At 36.9% G+C, this 22,728-nt stretch overlaps 1 protein-coding gene across 2 annotated transcripts; it reads left to right on the top strand.

The window, feature by feature from the left end:
• The first annotated feature begins 571 nt into the window (after positions 1–571).
• Positions 572–22,112, top strand: LOC127865688 (protein C12orf4 homolog). Of its 2 annotated transcripts, none has more exons than XM_052405630.1 (12): positions 572–825; positions 2,817–3,024; positions 5,372–5,517; positions 5,823–6,004; positions 11,816–12,040; positions 12,768–12,865; positions 14,111–14,195; positions 15,078–15,199; positions 15,853–16,028; positions 17,493–17,717; positions 17,968–18,093; positions 21,834–22,112. In XM_052405630.1, exons 2-12 carry the CDS (start codon positions 2,865–2,867, stop codon positions 21,942–21,944), a joined length of 1,656 nt encoding a protein of 551 aa, XP_052261590.1. In that variant the 5' UTR covers positions 572–825; positions 2,817–2,864; the 3' UTR covers positions 21,945–22,112. The 2 variants fall into 2 exon arrangements, with proteins under 2 accessions (XP_052261590.1, XP_052261589.1); XM_052405629.1 differs by having other exon boundaries at positions 573–874.
• Positions 22,113–22,728: the final 616 nt, after the last annotated feature.

The raw sequence follows: 22,728 nt of genomic DNA, 5'->3' as shown, positions 1-22,728 counted from the left end.
TTTTCTTCATTTAAATGTCACACCAACATTAAATATATGAAAGGCTTTCAATTACATGCCCAATAATATGGGTACATGTATATATACAGACTTAATTTGAATTAAATTGTTTGTATACCTCATCATGTTTGTTCAAGCATTAATAATAATTAGTATAACAACGTGAAAATTAGCCCTGATTTGGTATAAAATAAATAAAATAATAATTAAAACAAATAAGGTAACAATTTTACAAACATCACAATCAATCACATTATCCAAAAGCCACTGAGCACATATTACTGTTTATGTCTGTAGCACAATAGTCACCTTAGACAACTGACTCACTGCCGACCTTTAGTCTAGAAAAAGTGGTGTGTGTACTTTCTCTTTGCTTTACAGGCTTAAAAGTTAAATATTTATTTGCTGCTAAATTAAATAAAATATGCATAAATTGTTACATAGATTGAAATAAAAAGTTCACCTGTAGTTGTCAGTTCACCACTGAGGTCCGTTACATGTAGTTCACATACATCCCTCTTTTAGCAGATCAGAGCAACAACTATCAGACGACCTATTTTTGGAACAAAGCAAAACATTTGACAGGCATGTCAGGTCACATTTGCCGGTGCCGTACTTCATAAACTTATGTTAAAAAATGTAAGAAACACGAGTAACTATTAAAAGAATAAATACATTTTACGATATATTCCATGTGTTCGATCGGTTTATAAATATCCAATAACGGTTGCTGCAGACAGTGTATTTTCGTCCATTATTGACCGACTTTCACCCACGGGTCGCCCTAATTCCTGACGTCAGTTTCATCCAAATCGTCGAGACGCAGTAAGCTTACACCCAACAATTTTCGGTTTGGATTTCTCAGAATAAAATGGTAAAATAGAAATATTATTCAAATGCTTACGTTGATAATTGTACCTGTATGGCTAACGTGTAACGTTTCGTGAATGTTTTCGTGTGACAAAACATTAAAACAAGTGATTTTCTACATGCATTACAAAATATCGCCCTGGTTGGTCAGGCGCTTATTGAAAATGTGTTGGAAAAGCATATTATTTTGTAGTTTATTTATTGTTTTAGAAAATGCTTATTAATTCGTGACGTCCGTTTCATCTAAATCGTCGACACGCAGGACATAAGCTAACACATAACCAAATAATGAGAATACAATACAAAGCACCAATTTATCAATCTTAAAACACAGTTTCACTAGAGCAAGTTCATGGTCTAGCAGTATGTGTGAGGTCTATCACTCCTCTAGAGTCAACTGGGACATGCAAAGTTGGAAAGGTGATTTTTCCCATCCTTCAACGTTTAAGAGAATTATTTTATATTAAATGTCATAATGAAACATGAATGATAGTTTTGGGATAGATAATAACGCGAAGTTATGAAAAAACTTTGTTTGATTTTCAAATTGCTGGTAGTGTTTACAATAATGCCTTAAGAAATTTAAGCCCTAACAAATTACACTGCAACTCCAATATATCACTGATGTTATATTGCGTTGTCCAATATATCGCGAATCAGCTATGGCTCCCAAAAATCTGAAGAACATTATCCCCAAATAGCATGTTTTAATCTGAGAATTTGATGAATTAAAATGTACTACAAACAGTTCAAATATCAATCCTCGCTACAATCCATAGTTAACTCAAACTTCATAAAAACACATTTGTGTTTTATGCTTACCATTAAGAACTGGGTATTTTACCAGGGACGTAGATAACTTGTTATCTACGTCTCTGACTTAACATTAAGTTTAACATAAGGTACGAAACAAGTTAGATACAGTAAAACCATATATTTTCATAGTGACGAATTAAAATTTCTAGGTTTTAAATAATATGACTATTTTGTGGTCATGGTAATTCCTTGATTGATGATTTTGGAAAAGAATTTGGGTTGGTCTTTTTCGGATTTTTTTAATACTTGCGGCAAATATGACTGAAACAAGTGATAATCATACTTTCATGATCAATTTAATTCAGATTGGGATAAAGTATTATTGCTTGATAAAACTTTTTAATAAAACATAAATAAAAAAATAAAAATAAACCTAAAGATATCAGTAAAATGGACATAACACTTCAAATTTATATACATTTCTATACTTAACAGCTCTATTTCCAAATATCTGTAAATTAAACCATCAATTTGGAGTTTTAGTTTGAACCTTTTCATTCTAGCATGGAAAGCCGAAGGCTTATTGAAACTCTCTCCAGTCTCCTGGTTAGAACAAGTACTTGGTGTCTTTTATGTAAGACGGAAAGAGGGCTCCCACAGTGGGAATCAAACCCTTGACCGCCCTGTCACTAGATAAACACCATATCAATTAGCCAATGAAATTGCTTCTTAACAAATGAAAACTTTTAAAAATGTTTTTTAAAATGAACTTTGGTTATTTTTAAAAGAACAAAACATGCTTTACAACAGCAAATGTAACAGAACAACATAAAATAATAAATGTTTTCATATAGGCTTACAAAGTATACAAAATGGAAAGTGTAAACATTTAATAGGCAATATGTTGACAAAGAATTTTACGATGTTTCTTTTACAATGTTCAGATCTCTGTGATAGTGATTGAATATTGTGTGTGTTTCAAAGAAAATGTGGCAGCATTCAAATAGAAATATAATAAGCTTGATGAGGAAATTTGAAGAATATTATTGAGTTGTTTGCTGAAAAGCTAAGTTGTCCGACCACAAACCATGCTTTGCCAAGCAACTTCAGACCTCAAATATCAGATGTATACTTCTAAAATCCTTTTTTATCATAGAAAGCGAGAAATTATTTTGATATTTTTTTTTCAGCAATTTCTTTAGACAGTCCTAAAGATTAGATTACAGAGATATTACGCTATGACCCTGTCAGTCACAAAGGAGTTTGTGTATGTGTTCACCAGTAAGGACCAAGAGTCAACACTTCGTGTCCCAGTCCCAATACCACATAAACAATCAGCAGAAGATCTCACTGGCAGACTTATATATGAACATAATCTGCCATGTTATGTTGAAAAAGGTAAGGAACGACTGCTTATCTGTAAGACATTGACGATTCTTTCCCTTGTAAAAGATCTCCTTTAACTTCCCCCATATGAAAAGTAAGTCCCATTCTTAAATGTTGGACATAAATGCTTGGCAAAAACACTTTTTTACATGTGACAGTAATTTGTCACTGAGCAGATTTTTAAGGAAAACCATTAGGCATAGGTTAATATGAAAAAGTCATGTATTTTATATGTATTTAAACCATATTGTACAGTTGAAAAAGTATGATTTTCAGCCATTACCTACATAGTAGAGAAAGTTCATTGAGTCTTTAAAACTAGTTCACCTACATAGTAGAGAAAGTTCATTGAGTCATTAAAACTAGTTCACCAGGACCAAAGATGAAAATGACTCACAAGCTGTTCTCTTACTAAAAGTTTACTGTCAGGTTAAACAAGATAAAAATAACAAATGATTAATAATTCATTAACTATGGTATCAATCACCATGAATTTCATTTATTACTGAATTATTAGGTAACGTATGTAACATACAGTCCAACCTGCCAATAAAGACCACTTAAGGGATGTGGTTGTTGTGGTCTTTGTTCACAGTAGGTCTTTATTGGCGGGGTCGTTTGAAACTCTGCAAAATATGCTAGTAGGCTTTTAACATGTACCTTATCTACGTATGTGCTCTATTGTTTAAATGTGTGAATACCATTGCATGTATTATGTAATATAGGATTGAAAACACAGTTTTGTTTTTATTGTGTCTCCAGACTATGGTCAGGGGACATATATAGGTTTTACTTGCTTCGGCGGCGTCTCGGCGTCACACTTTTCGAAAAAGGCTCATAATTTTTGTGTGTGTCCCTTCAGATATTGCTTTCATATTTGGTATGCATGTGTATCTGGACAACACCTTTCCATGCGCATACAATTTTTAAACCCTGTGACCTTGACCTTGACCAGGTTAAATATATATAGGGAAATCGTTCGGGGGGAAATCAATGTGGTCTTTTTGGACAGGTGGTTGCTATTCGAATGCAGTCGCTTGGGCAGGTTGGACTGTATGTAATTATTATAATGAATTGGCTTTTAATTTGGACTTGATTTGTTATTTGTGAACTATTGAAAATCAATAATTCGTGTATGGTATACGCTTTTTGAAAAGCGTGGGGATATTGTGGTTATCTCCGCCATCTGTCTGTCTGTCTGTCTGTCTGTCCGTCCTGGCCACTTTCGCCTCCTAATCTATAAGCACTAGAACCTTGAAACTTACACACATGGAAGCTATGAGCATATGTGCGACTCTGCACTATTTGGAATTTTGATCTGACCCCTGGGTCAAAAGTTATGGGGGTTGGGGTAGGGCCAGGTCAGAGATTTTCACTCATTTATGCCCCCAGTATGGTGCATTGGCCATAACTTTTGCAATATTGAAGATAGCAACTTGATATTTGGCATGCATGTGTATCTCAAAAGTAAAAAAAACAAATCCAAGGGAAGTAATAAGGGAGGTAAGTAATGAACCTGCCAAATGATATATTTTTATGTCCCCCACTATGATAGTGGGGGACATATTGTTTTTGCCCTGTCTGTTGGTCTGTTGGTGGGTTGGTCTGTTGGTATGCGCCAACTTTAACATTTGCAATAACTTTTGCAATATTGAAGATAGCAACTTGATATTTGGCATGCATATGTATCTCATGGAGCTGCACATTTTGAGTGGTGAAAGGTCAAGGTCATCCTTCAAGGTCAAAGGTCAAATATATGGGTCAAAAACGCTCATTTAATGTACACTTTTGCAATATTTTAATATTCAAGATAGCAACTTGATATTTGGCATGCATGTGTATCTCATTGAGCTGCACATTTTGAGTGGTGAAAGGTCAAGGTCAAGGTCATCCTTCAAGGTCAGAGGTCAAATATATGTGGCCGAAATCGCTCATTTTATGAGTACTTTTGCAATATTGAAGATAGCAACTTGATATTTGGCATGCATGTGTATCTCATGGAGCTGCACATTTTGAGTGGTGAAGGGTCAAGGTCAAGGTCATCCTTCAAGGTCAAACATCATATACGGGGACATAGTGTTTCACAAACACATCTTGTTTTTAATAAATCAAAGTGGCGCATGAGAGGGCATTGTATTTCTGACAAATACATCTCTTGTTATATGTTATTTTACATTAACTTCTTCATTTCTACACCGATTCACTTCCAATTGATACTGAACATCTCTTATGACAATACGGTCAATCTCAAGTATGCATGGCCCCATTACCAATCCTGGGGTGCCCCCTGGGTCAAACATGCGGCGTGGGGATACGCGTCGGCCTCTGCCGGGCCATTTCTAGTTGGAATTGATTTCAGATTTGTCATCCAAACTTGAGGAGTTTGTTTGCCAAGAGACCAATAAGCTGTCTGATGAGAATGCTCAGGAGGCATTGGACAGAGTGAGGTCGGGAGATGTGGACGTGGAAGCATTGGCTGCACAGTGGGAGAGGGCGTACACACAGGTTACTGAAAAGCCTCAGGACTTTGTTTTATATGAAGGGGATGGAGATCTTTATCCTAATTTTGGGGAACAAAATAATTCTTTTTGGCATTTTTAGGAAGAATTTAATATGTATATAAATGGACATTGATCAAAACCTGGTTGGAAAAATGCGTTATTTGAAAGACTACTGAAGGGTGGACAAGCTATATTTGTCCATAATACAAACAATCTTGTTTGAAACAAAATCGTTAAGTATTTATGTCTTTTGTACAAATAATTTATAAACAATGCATCTGATGAAACTTCACTTTCCCTATTCAACAGGAAGTGAAGGACTTTGCGGCGCCAGAAGTTGTGAGTAAGGAACAGCAGTTCTCGGAGGTGTACCACTCGCTGATTCATTCCCCCGCCCTGGAGACACTTCTTAACCTCGAGCACACATATGCACTCACCATCGAGGACCTGATTAATCAGCGGGACAAAGATCTGGAACATCTCGATCAGATGTATGTATTTTCCTGTTTGTACTTGTGACTCAAGGATGTATGTATTTGTCTGTTGGTACTTGTGAATCAAGGATGTATGTATTTGCCTGTTGGTACTTGAGAATCAAGGATGAATGTTTTTGCCTGTTGGTACTTGTGAATCAAGGATGTATGTATTTGTCTGTTGGTACTTGTTTATCTAGGATGTATGTATTTGCCTGTTGGTACTTGTTTATCTAGGATGTATGTATTTGCCTGTTGGTACTTGTGAATCAAGGATGTATGTATTTGCCTGTTTGTACTTGTTTATCAAGGCTGTATGTATTTGCCTGTTGGTACTTGCAAATCAAGGATGTATGTATTAGCCTGTTTGTACTTGTTAATCAAGGCTGTATGTATTTGCCTGTTGTTACTTGCAAATCAAGGATGTATGTATTTGCGTGTTGGTACTTGTGAAACAAGGTCAGGATGTCAGTGATTTTATTACCTGCGAGTCCTGCATCCTGGACTCACAAAAACCTCTGGGTATGCAAATTTCTAATAATGTGAGTCCCAAAAATGCATTGAAATTTCTCAAAAAATAAAATATCATTTAATATTTGGACTCACTTCTTTCAATTCAGGTACTCAAACATGTAGATTTGCAAGTTATCGATTCCCAGGACTCAGATGAGAAAATTTGTAAAAATATCACTGGGATGTATGTATTTGTCCGTTGGTACGTGTGAATCAAGGATGTATGCATTTGCTCGTTGGTACTTGTGAATCAAGGATGTATGTATTTGCCTGTTGGTACTTGTGAATCAAGAATGTATGTATTTGCCCGTTGGTAATTGTGAATCACGGATGTATGTATTTGCTTGTTGGTACTAGTGAATCAAGGATGTATGTATTTGCCTGTTTGTACTTGTGAATTAATGATGTATGTATTTGCCTCTTGGTTCTTGTGAATCAAGGATGTATGTATTTGCCTCTTGGTTCTTGTGAATCAAGGATGTATGTATTTGCCTTTTGGTGCTTGTGAATCAAGAATGTATGTATTTTCCCGTTGGTAATTGTGAATCACGGTTGTATGTATTTGCTTGTTGGTACATGTGAATCAAGAATGTATGTATTTGCCTGTTTGTACTTGTGAATCAAAGATGTATGTATTTGCCTCTTGGTTTTTGTGAATCAAGGATGTATGTATTAGCCTGTTGGTACTTGTGAATCAAGAATGTATGTATTTGCCCGTTGGTAATTCTTAATCACGGATGTATGTATTTGCTTGTTGGTACTTGTGAATCAAGGATGTATGTATTTGCCTGTTGGTACTTGTGAATCAAGGATGTATGTATTTGCCTGTTGGTACTTGTGAATCAAGGTTGTCTGTATTGCCATTAACATAATATGGAGGACCATCTTGATACCTGGCTGAATTACGCCAGACACAGTGTTTAAAAAAATAATGCACAATTAGCTGTTTCAGCTTTCAGAACTTGTTCCCTTTTCACCAAATGTTCACTAATCTAACCAGATATGGGGTCTTTATTTTACAATGAGTGTAAAGTTCTGTCCATCACCTTGCTGAATAATAAATTTTTCTTGGCTACGAGACAACGTTCTCTTCTATTTTAATTGATTACCTGTAACTGTATGTAAAAAAACTTATTCTATATGGATGTCTGTATGTTGCCAATGGGGATTCCAGAATAAACTTAGAAAGTATTATGGAAACGTTAACAGGCTATACATCATCAAAAATAATCTTATTAAAGTTATTATGGAACCTCTGATAGACAAACAGGTAATCAGTCATAATTTTTATTATGCAAGGAATGATAATGAAATTTGCTAGTAAATTTTAAGCAGTGAAAAAGGAATTCCAAATTTACTGTGGCCACTTGTTCAATTGTTACAACATGTAATGAGTACATTTGATTTTCATCTTTAGGTGTTGAAATAACCTGATGTTGCTCGACATGAGGAATTGCGCTACAGACAAAGAACGAAATCATCTTAAAACCCACAATAAAAATTCCGAAAAGTCACAGGATAAACAAGGATCAATAATTTCCGTTGTTCTCAATACAAGTAATCATACAATCAACTGGTATGAGGCATGCATTAACAGCTGAGAACCTTGTTCAAACATTTGACTGGAAAGTTAAGCATAATAAATGAATGTAGTTGTGTTATGATTACAAAAACTTTGTTAGGTAAGAATAATTTTTTCATAATCATTGTTTATTATCCAATAAACACATTTTTTGTGGCTTCTAAAGCACTTTGTGATTGAATGTCTATGCATGACAGTAAATACCCCATATACTTGTTTGTTGGCCTATACAGAATAAGACATAAGCAATTCTTTCTTTAAAAGTCATGAATTATAGAATAAAAAATATTATTATATAATAGTGATCATCATTAGTCTGAATATAATTAAGGAGTGTCAGCGTCAAATTACAAACAATATGATCATAGCAGAGACAAATCTTAAATAAACAATTAATGTAAAAGTTTTAATACCTTTTATGATGATATTTCCTGCATTTGTGCAAACATGAGCATAAATTATAAAAACATCAACGCTATACCAGAATAAGCACAATCAAGCCTGTGTTCTCAGTGGTTGACATGAGGTTGGGGTTTATTTTTAAAACAGCAGAAGTAATGACTTTAATTTCCTCATGCTGCCAGTATGTCTTATCTTGATGATGTAAATGTGTGGGAGGGTGAGTAGGTGTTAGTATTAAGTTGTTTACCCATTTTCCTACTGATAATGGCTTTTAAACGTATAAGGCTATACCGCAGGGGAGCATTTATTATTCATGGTTAATAGGGTTCTAACTTTCTGTGGTTTCAATTATAAAAATTAAATATCTTATTACATTTGGGGTATTTATGGTTAACTGTAATTAAAACTTTTTTATCAGGAATGACACAATATCGTCAACAAATTTGTTTATCATTATAGATAAATTGAATAGCACCAGGTGTTACCTAAACTTTTGCAAGCCATGGTTTGAATGCTTTTTACTGTAAAGTGCTATATTATGAAATTTCTAAATCATGGTTTTGAATTAAACATGTCTAGTAAAGATCATCCCCATGCAGTGACTTTGCTTTAATGCTCACTCACAGAACAGGTAAACAATCAAAAGAAAACAAGGGCTGTTTGTAAAACATGCATGCCCCCCATATGGGCTGTCAGTTGTGTTGGCAGCCATTGTGTGAATACGTTTTTTGTCACTGTGACCTTGACCTTTGACCTAGTGACCTGAAAATCAATAGGGGTCATCTGCCAGTCATGATCAATATTCCTATGAAGTTTCATTATCCTAGGCGTAAGCATTGTTGAGTTATCATCCGGAAAAAATTTTGCTATTTCGAGTCACTGTGACCTTAACCTTTGACCTAGTGACCTGAAAATCAATCGGGGTCATCTGCCAGTCATGATCAATGTACCTATGAAGTTTCATGATCCTAGGCCTAAGCATTTTTGAGTTATCATCCGGAAACCATTTTACTATTTCGAGTCATTGTGACCTTGACCTTTGACCTAGTGACCTAAAAATCAATCGGGGTCATCTGCCAGTCATGATCAATGTACCTATGAAGTTTCATGATCCTAGGCGTAAGCGTTCATCCGGAAACCATCTGGTGGACGGACCGACGAACATGTGCAAAACAATATTCCCCCTCTTCTTCGAAGGGGGGCATAATAAAAAAAAACTAAAACTTTTTTCTTTTCTTCAAAAGGAAGATTTGAAATCAATAAAACTACATGTATTAGAATAACACTGTTCCTACTTCTGTCAAAATAATGTTAAGTGATAGTGATATTTTGTTACATTGAAAACAAATTATTGACTTATCACTTATTGACTTATATCGGACATAATAAATTGTGCTGCTGCAGGCACTCTGGTCACATATGCATTAAATGGCAAATAATAGGAGGTAGAAGACAACAAATACCTAGTATTAACAATGTGACCCATGGCTCAAGTAATAAAGTTATTTTTTTGTGACCATGTAACTAACATTTTAGTTCTTGAATTAATTAGACAGTGATGTTTTTAAAGCTGAGGAACTTCTTGAAATTGTTCGGGTTCATGAATTTATCTTGTTGCTATACACATGTTTGCAAGCAGAATTAAGTCACATTTGATTTTATCATGCCGCTATAAACTATTAAGTTATCATTTTTGTGAAAGTAGAATCAGATTCAACAGGACAAACAATTTGTTACCACAATGTTATATCTATTTTGTACACGAAAAGCAACAAAAACAGCAAAATGCATATTTTACAAATATTAAACGCAAGTAGTCAGGACATCATTAATTATGAACACATCAAATGTCAGAAATCATATTCATTGCCTCAAAAAATGCCTCATAGCTTTTATTTTTCACTTTTACTTAAAAAATGTGGGCCAAGCCAAGCCATGTATTTTATTCTACGCCTCACCTGATATATTACAAAACAATCAGGCTGTAACCTGTTATTCTCTATATCTTTGAAGTCGAGCACAAGTATATAATTAAATAATGATTTTTTGTACAGCAGATGAGTGTTATGACAGCATGCTGGATTTTCCTTGTTATGTGTCTGGGTGTTGTTCTGAACAGGATCTTTCTTAATTTAATTCATAAACTAACTTGCTTTAAGGATGTGTTATGTTTTTGTTTGATTTTTCTGCCTATGAACTTTTTTGTACTTTTGTGTACTTTCATGTCTGATTTTTCTATATTCAGCCACTTATTAAAGGACATTGTGTACAATGTAAGACAGGATATGGCTTAACCTTGAAATTGTTGACTCATGATTTTGTTGCAACAGTGTTGAAAGGTGATTAGATATCTTTTTTGGTGTTCTTCCCTTAAAATTTAAACTCCAATTAGTCTCAAGTTGTAAAAGGATTTACTTCAATTGATCAATAACCAAAGATTCATCAGAAGGTTTACCATATGATCTTGAGTTTATGAAATATATTGGACGCTGAATATGTCATGTTCAAGTGCAGTCATTGGATGAAGTTAAAGACTGATTGAAGTCTGAATTCATTAAATTTTCCCCATTCAGAAAGTATAGAAGTATATTTGTTTCATTAGTATGTATAACTTACATTTAAACTTTTGATTTTTGTGTTGAGTATTTTGTCATTTTGTATGTTAATTGAGATTGTGTTCCAAGCAAAATTGGGATGTAACTCGTCAAAGTACAGTCATGGGCATTCAGCCATTCACCATGTACACAAAGGGAGGTAACTAAGTTCTGTCAGTGGCATGTAGTGGATGATTGGATCCAACTTGTACTTAATTGGACCATAATGTATCCCCTTTTCAACTCAGAAGCCAATTGAAAATGGCTTTATGCAAGCTGTAGCATAAAACCAGAACAGCCTGTGAGCTACTTGCAGTCTGTTCAGATTTTATGCTGTTTTCTGCTCAATAGCAGCTAAGGATTTCAAATCAAGCCTGAAAACTTGAATCCAATAATAAGGACCTTAAATTTAATCAGATTTTCCAACGAACACAAAAGCACTATTGTGTACATCTAAGCGGTAAAGGATAAAGGCAGTTGCATTCAGCTTTTACTCATTTTCATCAGTGTCATGCATCTGTACCTTAAAGGGAGGCGACTATATTTTTTGTATTTCAATAGGGAGGCGACTATGTAATTTTGTTCTCACAAGGAAGAGGACTGTGTTTTTTTGTACTCAAAAGGGAGACTACTTTGTATTTTTGTACTCAAAAGGGAGAAGACTGTGTCAATTTGTACTCAAAGTGGAGGTGACTGTGTCAATGTGTACTCATAAGTGAGGTTACTCTGTATATTCAGCCAGCGTGAGGACATGGAGAAGGCAGTGAAAAGTCTTGGGGTGTCGTACACGGACGAGCAGATCAACCAGCTGGCTCAGCAGCACTTTGAGAGCACCCAGATGATTGAGGGCAAGTGGGCCAACGAGCTCAGCAACCAGCACGAGATCCAACGACGAGAGTTCAGAGACTGGGTCATGAAAGTCCACGAGGACAGTCGCTCTGGTAACGGGACACCATCATACATGTATGAGCTGCCTGGATTTTACAATGTGCATGTTGTTACTAGAGACTAACAAGAACTTTATTTGATTAAATGTAGGGTCCCATCAGCCACATTCCTTTATGAAAATAGCATATATATTTCCTCTTTAATAACTCTTACATTTCTTCAGGCATTTTGTAAACACTACCAGCAATTTGTCATCAAACAAAGTATGTTCATAACTTTGAGTTATTAACTATCCCAAAACTATCATTCATGTTTCATAATGACATTTAATATAAGTTATGTATAAAAGAAACCACTTAAACATTAAAAAGATGGGAAAATTCACCTTTGCAACTTTGCTTGCCCCAGTTACCTCTAGCAGAGTGATAGACCTCACACATATTGTTAGACCATGAACTTGCTAGTGTAACTGTGTTTTAAGATTGATAAATAGATGCTTTGTTTTGTACTCTCCTTAAACATAATAATGACACAAGTTGTACCATGAATTATTTCACGTAAGGTTTGCTTAAGTGAATCAACTAATGTGTCATATGGATACAAATAACTTTCAGGATTACAGCTTTGGTTCTATTGTTCTTGCTATGACAGATCAATTGCTTGATTAACATAAATACCACAAAGCATGACTTCAGCCCCATTGAAACATTTATATTCTTGACTTGTTAGTGTATGTTACATTATTTTGGTAAACTAAATTAGTTCCGCGATACACATAAAAGTTTTAACATCTTTGCATCAGGCATCGTGTACGTGCCATGACGAGCAACCTGCCTGATGCTGAGGAGGAGGAGAGGACAGCCGTGACTCGTATGGAGGAGAGCTTCACCATCATACTGGGTAGGGATCACACTGGGTAGGAATCACACTGGGTAGGGAATATACTGGGTATGGGTCACACTGGGTAGGGATCACACTGGGTAGGGATCATACTGGGTAGGGATCATACTGGGTAGGAATCACACTGGGTAGGGATCACAATGGGTAGGGATCATGCTGGGTAGGGATCACATTGGGTAGGGATCATACTGGGTAGGGATCATACTGGGTAGGAATCACACTGGGTAGGGATCACACTGGGTAGGGATCACACTGGGTAGGGATCACAATGGGTAGGGATCACACTGGGTAGGGATCATACTGGGTAGGAATCACACTGGGTAGGGATCACACTGGGTAGGGATCACACTGGGTAGGGATCATACTGGGTAGGGGTCACACTGGGTAGGAATCACACTGGGTAGGGATCATACTGGGTAGGGATCATACTGATATAAAGATATTTGCACTCATCAATATGCAAAATGTATTTGGTGAGGGATATAAATTCAATGAATTTGAATGTGCTTCAATTTTGTGTGGAGTATATATTGAAAGCTCAAGAGGTAAATGTTTCAGTTTGAAACTTAGGTTAGGTATGTCTCATTTAGGGGATGTGGAATGCATAAGTGCAATAACTTTTCCATTTCCTATTTTCAGTTATTACCCTTTCTTTATTGTGTTATTTTAATTATGTCTGCTGTATCCCATTAAAAGAGACATGAACTTGAAACTCCATAGGTTGATGCATTTCATTGTGAGTCTGAAGCATATCTTGAAAACTATAAAAGGTATCAAATAGAAACTTGTATGGAGATCTCATTGAAGGGATGTGTAAATACCTATGGCTATAACTTTTGCTCTCATAGTTTTAGTTGTTTCCCTTGGTTGATTTACCAGTGTACCATTAACATTTTAGCAATTGTAGCAAACTTCATGAAGTATCAATTTACAATCTAAGGTAGATAGATCTTAATAAAGGGAAGTGCATTTCACAATAATTATTTGTAATTTTAAAGTTTGTTCCCTTGTTAATTTTCATGCAAAATTGAATCCCGGCAAGAGCAAGACCATATTTTTAGGTTTGAAGAGGTAACTTAATATCTTTAAAGCTTGTATTATTGGGTAATCAATTCTTAAAATTAATGTAAGAAAACTACAAATGACCTCTGGCAGGTTGGTATTTCAAGAACAACAGTGATGGTTCTAATTCACCAAATAAAAAATCCTTACATCAGTAGTCAGTTTCACACTTGTGTCATGTAGGTGCCCAGTTAAAGACAACCCACAACCTGCGCCTGCTGTGTGCCAGCCCACTGGATCTGTGCAGACACAAACCACACACTGTGGGGTAAGTAAACTTGTGGGGTGTCTAACTTCATTATAGTGGCCTTAACAGTCAATTAGGGAAGGTTTTATATTCTTAAGTGAATCAACTAAGTAAATGCTTGATCAGACTATGAAATACAGGTGCTAATTTTTTTACACCTGTTCGAAAAATGGTGTTTTATGGGAACACCTGCATCTGAAGGGTGACTTCACGGAAAACAATGTCTGCTAAATATTTCAGACAGTTTACATCATCATGAAAATCAAACTTAACGATAATGTTTGGCCGTGGTGCCACGGATAATGGTGCTGGATTTTCAGTGCATTTAAACAACCCTATTTTGTGACTTTTTGACAAGTTGGCACTCTTGTTCTTGTTGTTTAAAAGAATAAATGAAACTGAGAAGATACATGGAATAATTATACTTAACATAGCAAATAATCAAAGTCTTGAAACAACATTAGGAGAGAAATTCTTTTCTTTATTCACTACTTGTATAACAAAACACCAACTATATACACAAACATAAAAAAAAGTATTGGAACGGTCAAGCATTTGCGGGCTTTATGGCTATTCGAATGTCACACTCAAGAATTAATTTCAAAGCAAAAAAATGAGTAAACTAGACAAAAAAAGAAAACATGAAAAGTTGACAGACAAATAAAATATTAACACAAACTAAATAAATACCCTTAAATTCTTATGATCCTTGCATATTGACCAATAAATGTCAATGAATTTTTATTCAGCGATAAACAACTCTTTGCCATATGTCTTGACACTTAAAGATGAATGCCCTTATTGTTGAATTCCTCTCCTTCATAACTCCAAATCATTAAATATTTACAGATTCATTTGTAAGTGATCAATTGATACGATTTCTTAATTGTTGCCTGTGTTCAGTGGAGTGATGCTGGCCCAGCCTCAGAGACTCCAGACAGCCATGTCCCTGTACTCCAACAACCTCAATGGCCTCATATTACTGGTGGACAGCCGCCTCAACGCATACACGGGCATCAAGAAAGGTGAGTAGGACGCTTGCAGGATCGTTTGGCTGGGTTTGCTAGTCTTTGGGGCATACGAGGGGAGCCCAATAGTATCATAGACAATAGCCACATAATTAGATTTATCAATATATATATGCAATTTAATGTGACAGTAGTAACGATTACACAACGTTTAGATTGTTTGCAAAACTGCAACACAATATCTCAAACCAGTCATTACAGTACACAGTAGATTTGAATGAGGATACTAAGTTCAACAGTTACTGGACATCATACCTCACCATAAACGTCAGAAACCAAACTTTACATGTCTGTAGGACTGTCACCTATTATTCATTCACCCATTTGACATAATTTCAGAATTTGGTTATACAAAATAAATGTCTTCAGTTTTTTCTATACATCAGTAGCAATTTATATAAATAACCCAAATTTTAAAACATTTATATATTGCATAACAGCAATTTGTTTACAATATTCTGGCAAAGCCTGTGTATTATATTGCCTGTTGCATATAGGATTGTTTGGCTTGCACTGTTAGACCTTAGTGTTTGTTTATGCTGTATGTATGTGCTATGTTTGACCCTCTATCATGCAGATGTTGCAGTGCTCTCAACAGGATTGTCTTCAATGTTTGACCCACCAATGCCACCATCCTGTCTATATTCCAGAGTTCTCGAAGGTGTGTGAGCGTTCCACTGACTTCCACTTCCCCAACCTGAACCAGCAGTTTGCACAAATACAGGAGCAGCTACAGAAGGCGGGGCCACTGAGGAAGGGCCAGGGGTCAGGGGAGGAGGCAGACAGGGCCAGTGTCAAGAGTGGGGCCTCATATGGGGACACACAGGTAGGGAACTAGCAGGGACCCTGAGGAAGCGAATGGGGTCAGAGGAGGAGGGGGAGCGGGCCAGTGTCAAGAGTGGGGCCTCATATGGGGACTCACAGGTAGGGAACTGGCGCGGCCAATTAGGGTCTGGGGTCAGGGGAGGAGGCAGACAGGGCCAGTGTCGAGGGGCCTCATATGGGGACTCACAGGTAGGGGACTTACTGGGCCACCGAGGAAGGGTCAGGTGAGGAGGGGGACTGGATCGAGAGTGGGGCCTCATAAGGATACTCAAATTAAGAGGACTGGCTGGGCCCCTGAAGAAGGGGCTAGGGATAGGGGATGAGGCCAACAGGGTAAGTGTGAAGAGTGGGGCCTCATATGGGAACAAATACATAGGGGACTGACAGGGCCACTTAAGAAGGGTATGGGGTCAGGGAAGGAGGCTGACAGGGCCAGTGTAAAGAGTGGGGCCTCATATGGGGATTCACCGGTAGGGACAGGTGGGGCCACTGAGGAAGGGGCTAGGATCAGGGAAGGAGGCTGACAGGGCCAGTGTAAAGAGTGGGGCCTCATATGGGGATTCGCCGGTAGGGACAGGTGGGGCCACTGAGGAAGGGGCTAGGATCAGGGAAGGAGGCTGACAGGGCCAGTGTAAAGAGTGGGGCCTCCTATGGAGACTCACAGGTAGTGAACTGGCGCGGCCACTTAGGGTCTGGTGTTAGGGGAGGAGGCTCACAGGTCTAGTGTGAGGCTAACAGGTCTAGTGTCAATGGTGGGGCCACATATGGGGACTCACAGATAGGGGACTTACGAGGCCACTTAGGAAAGGTCAGGGGACTAGGCCTACAGGGCCAGTGTGAAGAGTGGGGCCTCATATGGGACTCACAGGTAGGGAAAGGACTGGGCTGTGGAGGTACAGTTACAGAATCAAGACAAGAAAATAATAGGATTGTGTTTGAGCCTTTTTGAACTATATTGATATTTAAAATATTTCCCCCCTTATAAATTTGATGAAGATTTTTTAGAATATAATATAGTAATTCACCTAGTTACACACATAGGTAGCTTAAACAGTAAGTTGCCCAGAGCTGTTAAGTTACAAGACAAGCTATATGCCATGAAATTTCATGAGTGTCTCAGTTGAAATACTGATTTAGTGTCATAAAATTGTCATTATGTCAGGGGACATATATGAGCCTTGTTCATGGAAAACTGGGCTTTATGTATTTGTGAAAATTGTTCTCACATATTAGTCTGTGCAGTCTGAATAGGTTTATCAGGGATGACACTTTCGTCTTTTATGGTATTTTTCATGGAGAGGTAGTATTTTCTTAGCAAAAATCAAGTTTAGGCCAAAAGTGTTGTCCTAATTAGCCTGTGTGGACTGCACAGGCTGATGTGGTATAACACTTTATGCACATGCATGAAGCCCAGTTTACCCAGAATGAGGCTTATATTGTCAAGCATTAATATAATGTCCTGCAGGAGAAGCTTGGCAGGCTGTGTACAGGGGACTTCTATCTGACACGACACTCCAACCTGTCCGAGGTGCACACTGTGTTCCACCTGGTGACGGACGATACAGTGCGCGGCGACATCTCCTCGCGCCACCCCCTAATCCTCAGCCTGCGCAATATCATCAAGCAGAGTTTCAGATACGACATCAACACTCTTACCATACCCCTGCTGTTAACGCACGAGATGTTAGAGGCATGTGTGCTTTTTTTGGACAATAGTCAAATTAAAAGCTTGATTGGTAATTACTTAAATTAGACTACTGTAAATTAATATGTTCACATCATTTTGACATATTAACATGATGATTAAACTTTCGAAGAATCATTTAAATGCTCAGTGCCATCATAGAGCTTTATGTTATTTTGGCAATTTTATTTGTTACAAATTACATTACTGCAATACAGTTGAAAACCATTAGACATTATGTGCGCCTGTCTTACAGGAGATGACGATCCCCTGGTGCATGAAGCGTGCTGAGCTAGTATTCAAGTGTGTCAAGGGCTTCATGATGGAGATGGCCACGTATGGGGGACACCAGTCACGCAACGTACAGTTCCTTGTACCACTGGTAGGTTGTCTTTTGAACTTGGATACCTACAGCTTTAGACAAAATACCGGGTAGCTGGATGATAAGCTATTTATTTTGTTGAATTATTTTAACAAAATATTACTGTGTGGTAGTGTGTTACACAATTCTGTTATTCCCATACTCATTCTGAATGGTTATAACAGGCTAAAATATTAATATATGTTTTCAATAATTATTTGTAGTTTATTTGGTCATACATTTTTATTCCCCTGATTGAATGATTGGGGTATATTGTTTTTTGCCTGTCTGTCCCAAAACTTAAACCTTGGTCATAACTTTTGCAATATTGAAGATAGCAACTTGATATTTGGCATGCATGTGTATCTCAAGGAGCTGCACATTTTGAATGGTGAAAGGTCAAAGTCTAGGTCATTCTTCAAGTTCAAAGGTCAAATATAGCTCGATTGGTCATTGTCGGCTCGGGTACAACTTACATGTACCCCGGGTACTCTTAAGTATACTTACATGTACCCCAGGTACGGTAAATATACTAAAACGTACCCGGGAAATTTAACGCTAAATCGGGCGTTGTCGGCTACTTTTTTTTAATTAATTATATACACAGGCATGTCAATTTTTCTGTAAAATGGCCTCTATATTATCGAAACTCATACTCACAAAGCATGTTGACGCAGTTTTTTTTAAAGAGAAGTTTGTTTAAGATTATCGTTAGCGCGTTTTATGACATCGGATTTTAGGCGGGAATACAACTCGGGTACAGTCTAATATCGACCGGGTACGCTTAAGTATATTTACCGTACCCGGGGTACATGTAAGTATACTTAAGAGTACCCGGGGTACATGTTAGTAGTACCCGAGCAGACAAAGACCAATCGAGCTCAAATATATGGCTTCAAAGCACAGTAGGGGGCATTGTGTTTCACAAACACAGCTCTTGTTTAACAGTGTTGTATGGAATATTTTCTTTAACCATCCACTCTATTACCAAGTGTAAATTCAGTGACAGCTGGTTTAAACACTTCTGTAATATGGTTCTGTTACTCCAAAGTCTTGATTTGATCAGTGCTTTTGGTTTTTAGCATAGGTGCAACGCACCTATGCTTAAGGTATATACGACATTTCGAAAACCCACATCGATCGGTTGACCATTATGAAGCCTTACCTGATCAAAAATCAGACAAAATATCTATTTAGTTTAGTATATGGTAATTCTTACAATTTTTTTTTGGAAACGTTTTTTTAACGTTGTCTTCCAAGAATATTGCTGACACCGTTTTTAGTGAATTTTTCTAAGACCGTTTTACGTGAAAAAAACCTTCTAAGAAACTAAAACAAATTTCGTTCGTAAAACAATTCTGTTCTTGTTGATAGTGACCTCACACCTAATTTCTATTTCCTTTGATTACTGTTCTGTGAGAGGTCAAATGTTTACATAACTGAATTCATAAGGCCCTGATTTAAGGATATGTAACATTTCATCGGTTAATTATAAATAGAAATTAAAACATATTCTCAGCAGGAAGTGGGACATAAAGCACTTTTATTCTTTGAAAATGTGTTAAAAATGGCAGAGTACGATGAATGTTTTCTGATTTATGACATGGATTCTGACCTGCCTTTCTATGGATTTGATGAAGTAGAGTTTGAAAGTAATAGAGATGTGTTAATTGAAGTTAAAATGATTTACTTTGAGCCAGAAATTAACGTTACGAGTAGAGCTAACGGTTTAAATGTGGCATCGGATTTAATCGATTCGCGTGAATTCTTGACGAGTGTTGTGTCTGTAAAATATTAAATGGAAAGCTGTAAATGTATCGGAAAAGAAAACGGATGGTTGCATAATGGTATGCGTGAAATAATGTAATTCTACGTATTTATTTTCATAGTAATGTCATTTTGTAACCATTCACATTCGTCACTATTTGGAATTCCCGTTTCTAAAAATAGAACATTTTGGTAACAAGGGGGGCGACTCGTGATGTCAGCAATCGTTAAGGTTACAATATACTAAATAATCCAGTCATGAAGGGCTGTACTCTCTAAACAAATCATCATATTTTCCTTGAAGGCATGTTATACACTTTAGACTGTTGTTCTGGTTTTATCGTTTGGAGATATTGATAGGGTAAGCATAGGTGTTCACTACTAAATCCCTGAAATAGGATAAAGTTGGAGATTAAAGTAAAAAATGGCACTGGAAAAGGTTACAATCCACTAGAAAACGGCCAAAAGAAAGGTGCAAAAACAGTCGATTTTGATTTGAGTCAAATTCTTTTTTGGTTTGAACATGACATATCTTTTTTATTGCTTAAATCGATTCAGCTAAGAATGCCCGTCAAGAAAAGGTTTGGTTATGGGGGTCTCTATGTGCAAAATGTTGTATTTATTTTCGCTCAAAGTTGTCGCTTTTACATCGAAACATATAAGGAAACTATTTAGTATATTTTGACCTAAACATTTACTTCAGCAGCAACTTCCCTGTATCTTGCAACTATGCTTTCAGCGCCATCGGCGCTCTTGTTAACTCACTGAGCACAAACTGTATGGTTAGCTATTTGTGTGAGCAACCTGTCCAATGTCTTCTGGCTCCTTAAACAGGTCACACTTAGGGACCCTGTAGTGCTAGAGGATTCACTTTTTATGCCCCAAAGGAGAGCATATAGTGATCGGACCGTCCGTCTGTCTTTCTGTCACACTTTGCATTTAGGTTTCGAAAAATGCTCATAACTTCTATGTCGCTTCAGATAGCAACTTGATGTTTGGCATGCATGTGTATCTCATGGAGCTGCACATTTTGAGTGATGAAAGGTCAAGGTCATCCTTCAAGGTCAAAGAATATATGGCTTCAAAGCGGCGCAGAAGGGGGCATTGTGTTTCTGACAAACACATCTCTTGTTATCAAGTGTTAATGAAACTTGCATAGATTGTTTATAGCTATTATATCTTGTTTGGGTTTGCCCTTTTAAGCCAGATCCCACAATTACACAGTTGATTCTTTTAAATAACAGTACCCTTGACCCAGAAATGCAATCCCATACTATGTCTTCAAGTAAATAACCCAACCCACAGGTAAGCTTGTTATATCCTTAGTTTCATTAAGTTGGTCAATATTAATTAAATTTGTTGACCAAAACCAGCTGTTTGATGCTGCCCCTTTTGCCAGCCATACCCAGTCATTTTTCAGCTTCGTTAAACACCAGGTAAAAAAGGGCCTTTATTTTTAAGACAGTCATTATTTTTCATCCCGTCTTGCACAGTTTGTCTTTGTCAACAAGATTACAAATGAATGGAATTAAACAGGGATGCATCATAAACACCAGAGTTATTGCCCATTGTGTAACATATTAGTCATGTTCTGAGAAAACTGGGCTTAATGCTTGTGCGTAGTCTTGTCCAAGATTAGCCTGTGCAGTTCGCACAGGCTAATCAGGGACGACACATTCCGCTTTTATGGTATTTTTAGTTTCAATGAAGTCCCTCCTTACACAAAATCAAGTTTAGGCGGAAAGTGTTGTCCCTGATTAGCCTGTGCGGACTGCACAGGCTAATCTTGGATGACACTTTACGCACATGAATTAAGCCCAGTTTTGTCAGAACAAGACTCATATGCAAACGTGGACAGAATTTATGACAGGTGCTTTATTTTTAGATTCAATCAGCACTATTGTAGTTTTCGTTTGTTTATAATTTTTTGAAGCCATTGTCCCTTTAAAATGAGCTAAACAGCTATGAGTAACCTAGTGTATGCTATATTTCAGGGGATATCGGACACACTGTTCATGGGCATCAGCAATATGCTGCCAACAATATTCCGACTTTCCAACCCCGTGTACATGGCCAAACCTGGTGGAAAATTGGCAACACCTTAAAACATCCTTCCAACCCTGTGTGCTAAACTGGGCTGAAGTCTAGATGCATTACTCCATTGGCTGCAGTCATACTGACAATTGATCTGGATTTTGTGCATTCCAGCCATTTACATTCTTAGTGCAATAACTTGTATTTTATGTTTCTATTGAAATAAAATATGTCTTATATCATGTATTCTTAAAAAATGAATGACAGATTATTTGACGTATAGAAGTCTGATCATTTGAAAGTAAAAACCAAATTGATTTGACACTCAAATGTGAAGAATATGCATTTTTAAAAATGAATGACAAGTTATTTGACAAATAGAATTCTGATAATTTGTAAGTGAAAACCGAATTAATTTGACACTTAAATGTGAAGAATATGCGTGAAACAAAGGTAGCGCTCTGGGCCATCAGGGGCCTTGTTTACAAAACTGTCTTGTGAATTTAAGACCACACAAGTTTGGCACATCTGAACACCTTGTCATGACGAGTTTATGGAGTGCACAGTCAAAATTCACATAGATTTGGTCTTAAAGTTCAATATGTTAAAGTTTTCAATTCTAGAATTCATCATCCTTGGCTAGTACAACTCATCAGAGATTTCTTCATCTTAATCACATCAAAAACTATCTTTTAGCTCAGACTAGTTAGCATAGACGTTTGGGCAAGACATAAATTTCTAGATAGATAAACAAAAAATAAATGTAATTTTGCAAATTCACACAAATGCAGTATAATTTGCTTCAGTCATAAGGTTAAATTTGTGTCACCTTAAAATCTCTAAACCCTTTCCCAC

Source organism: Dreissena polymorpha, chromosome 2 (assembly GCF_020536995.1).
Source record: "Dreissena polymorpha isolate Duluth1 chromosome 2, UMN_Dpol_1.0, whole genome shotgun sequence".
Classification (NCBI taxonomy): domain Eukaryota; kingdom Metazoa; phylum Mollusca; class Bivalvia; order Myida; family Dreissenidae; genus Dreissena; species Dreissena polymorpha.
The sequence above is the reverse complement of the archived record's forward strand: the minus strand, read 5'-3'. Positions and strand labels throughout refer to the sequence as shown.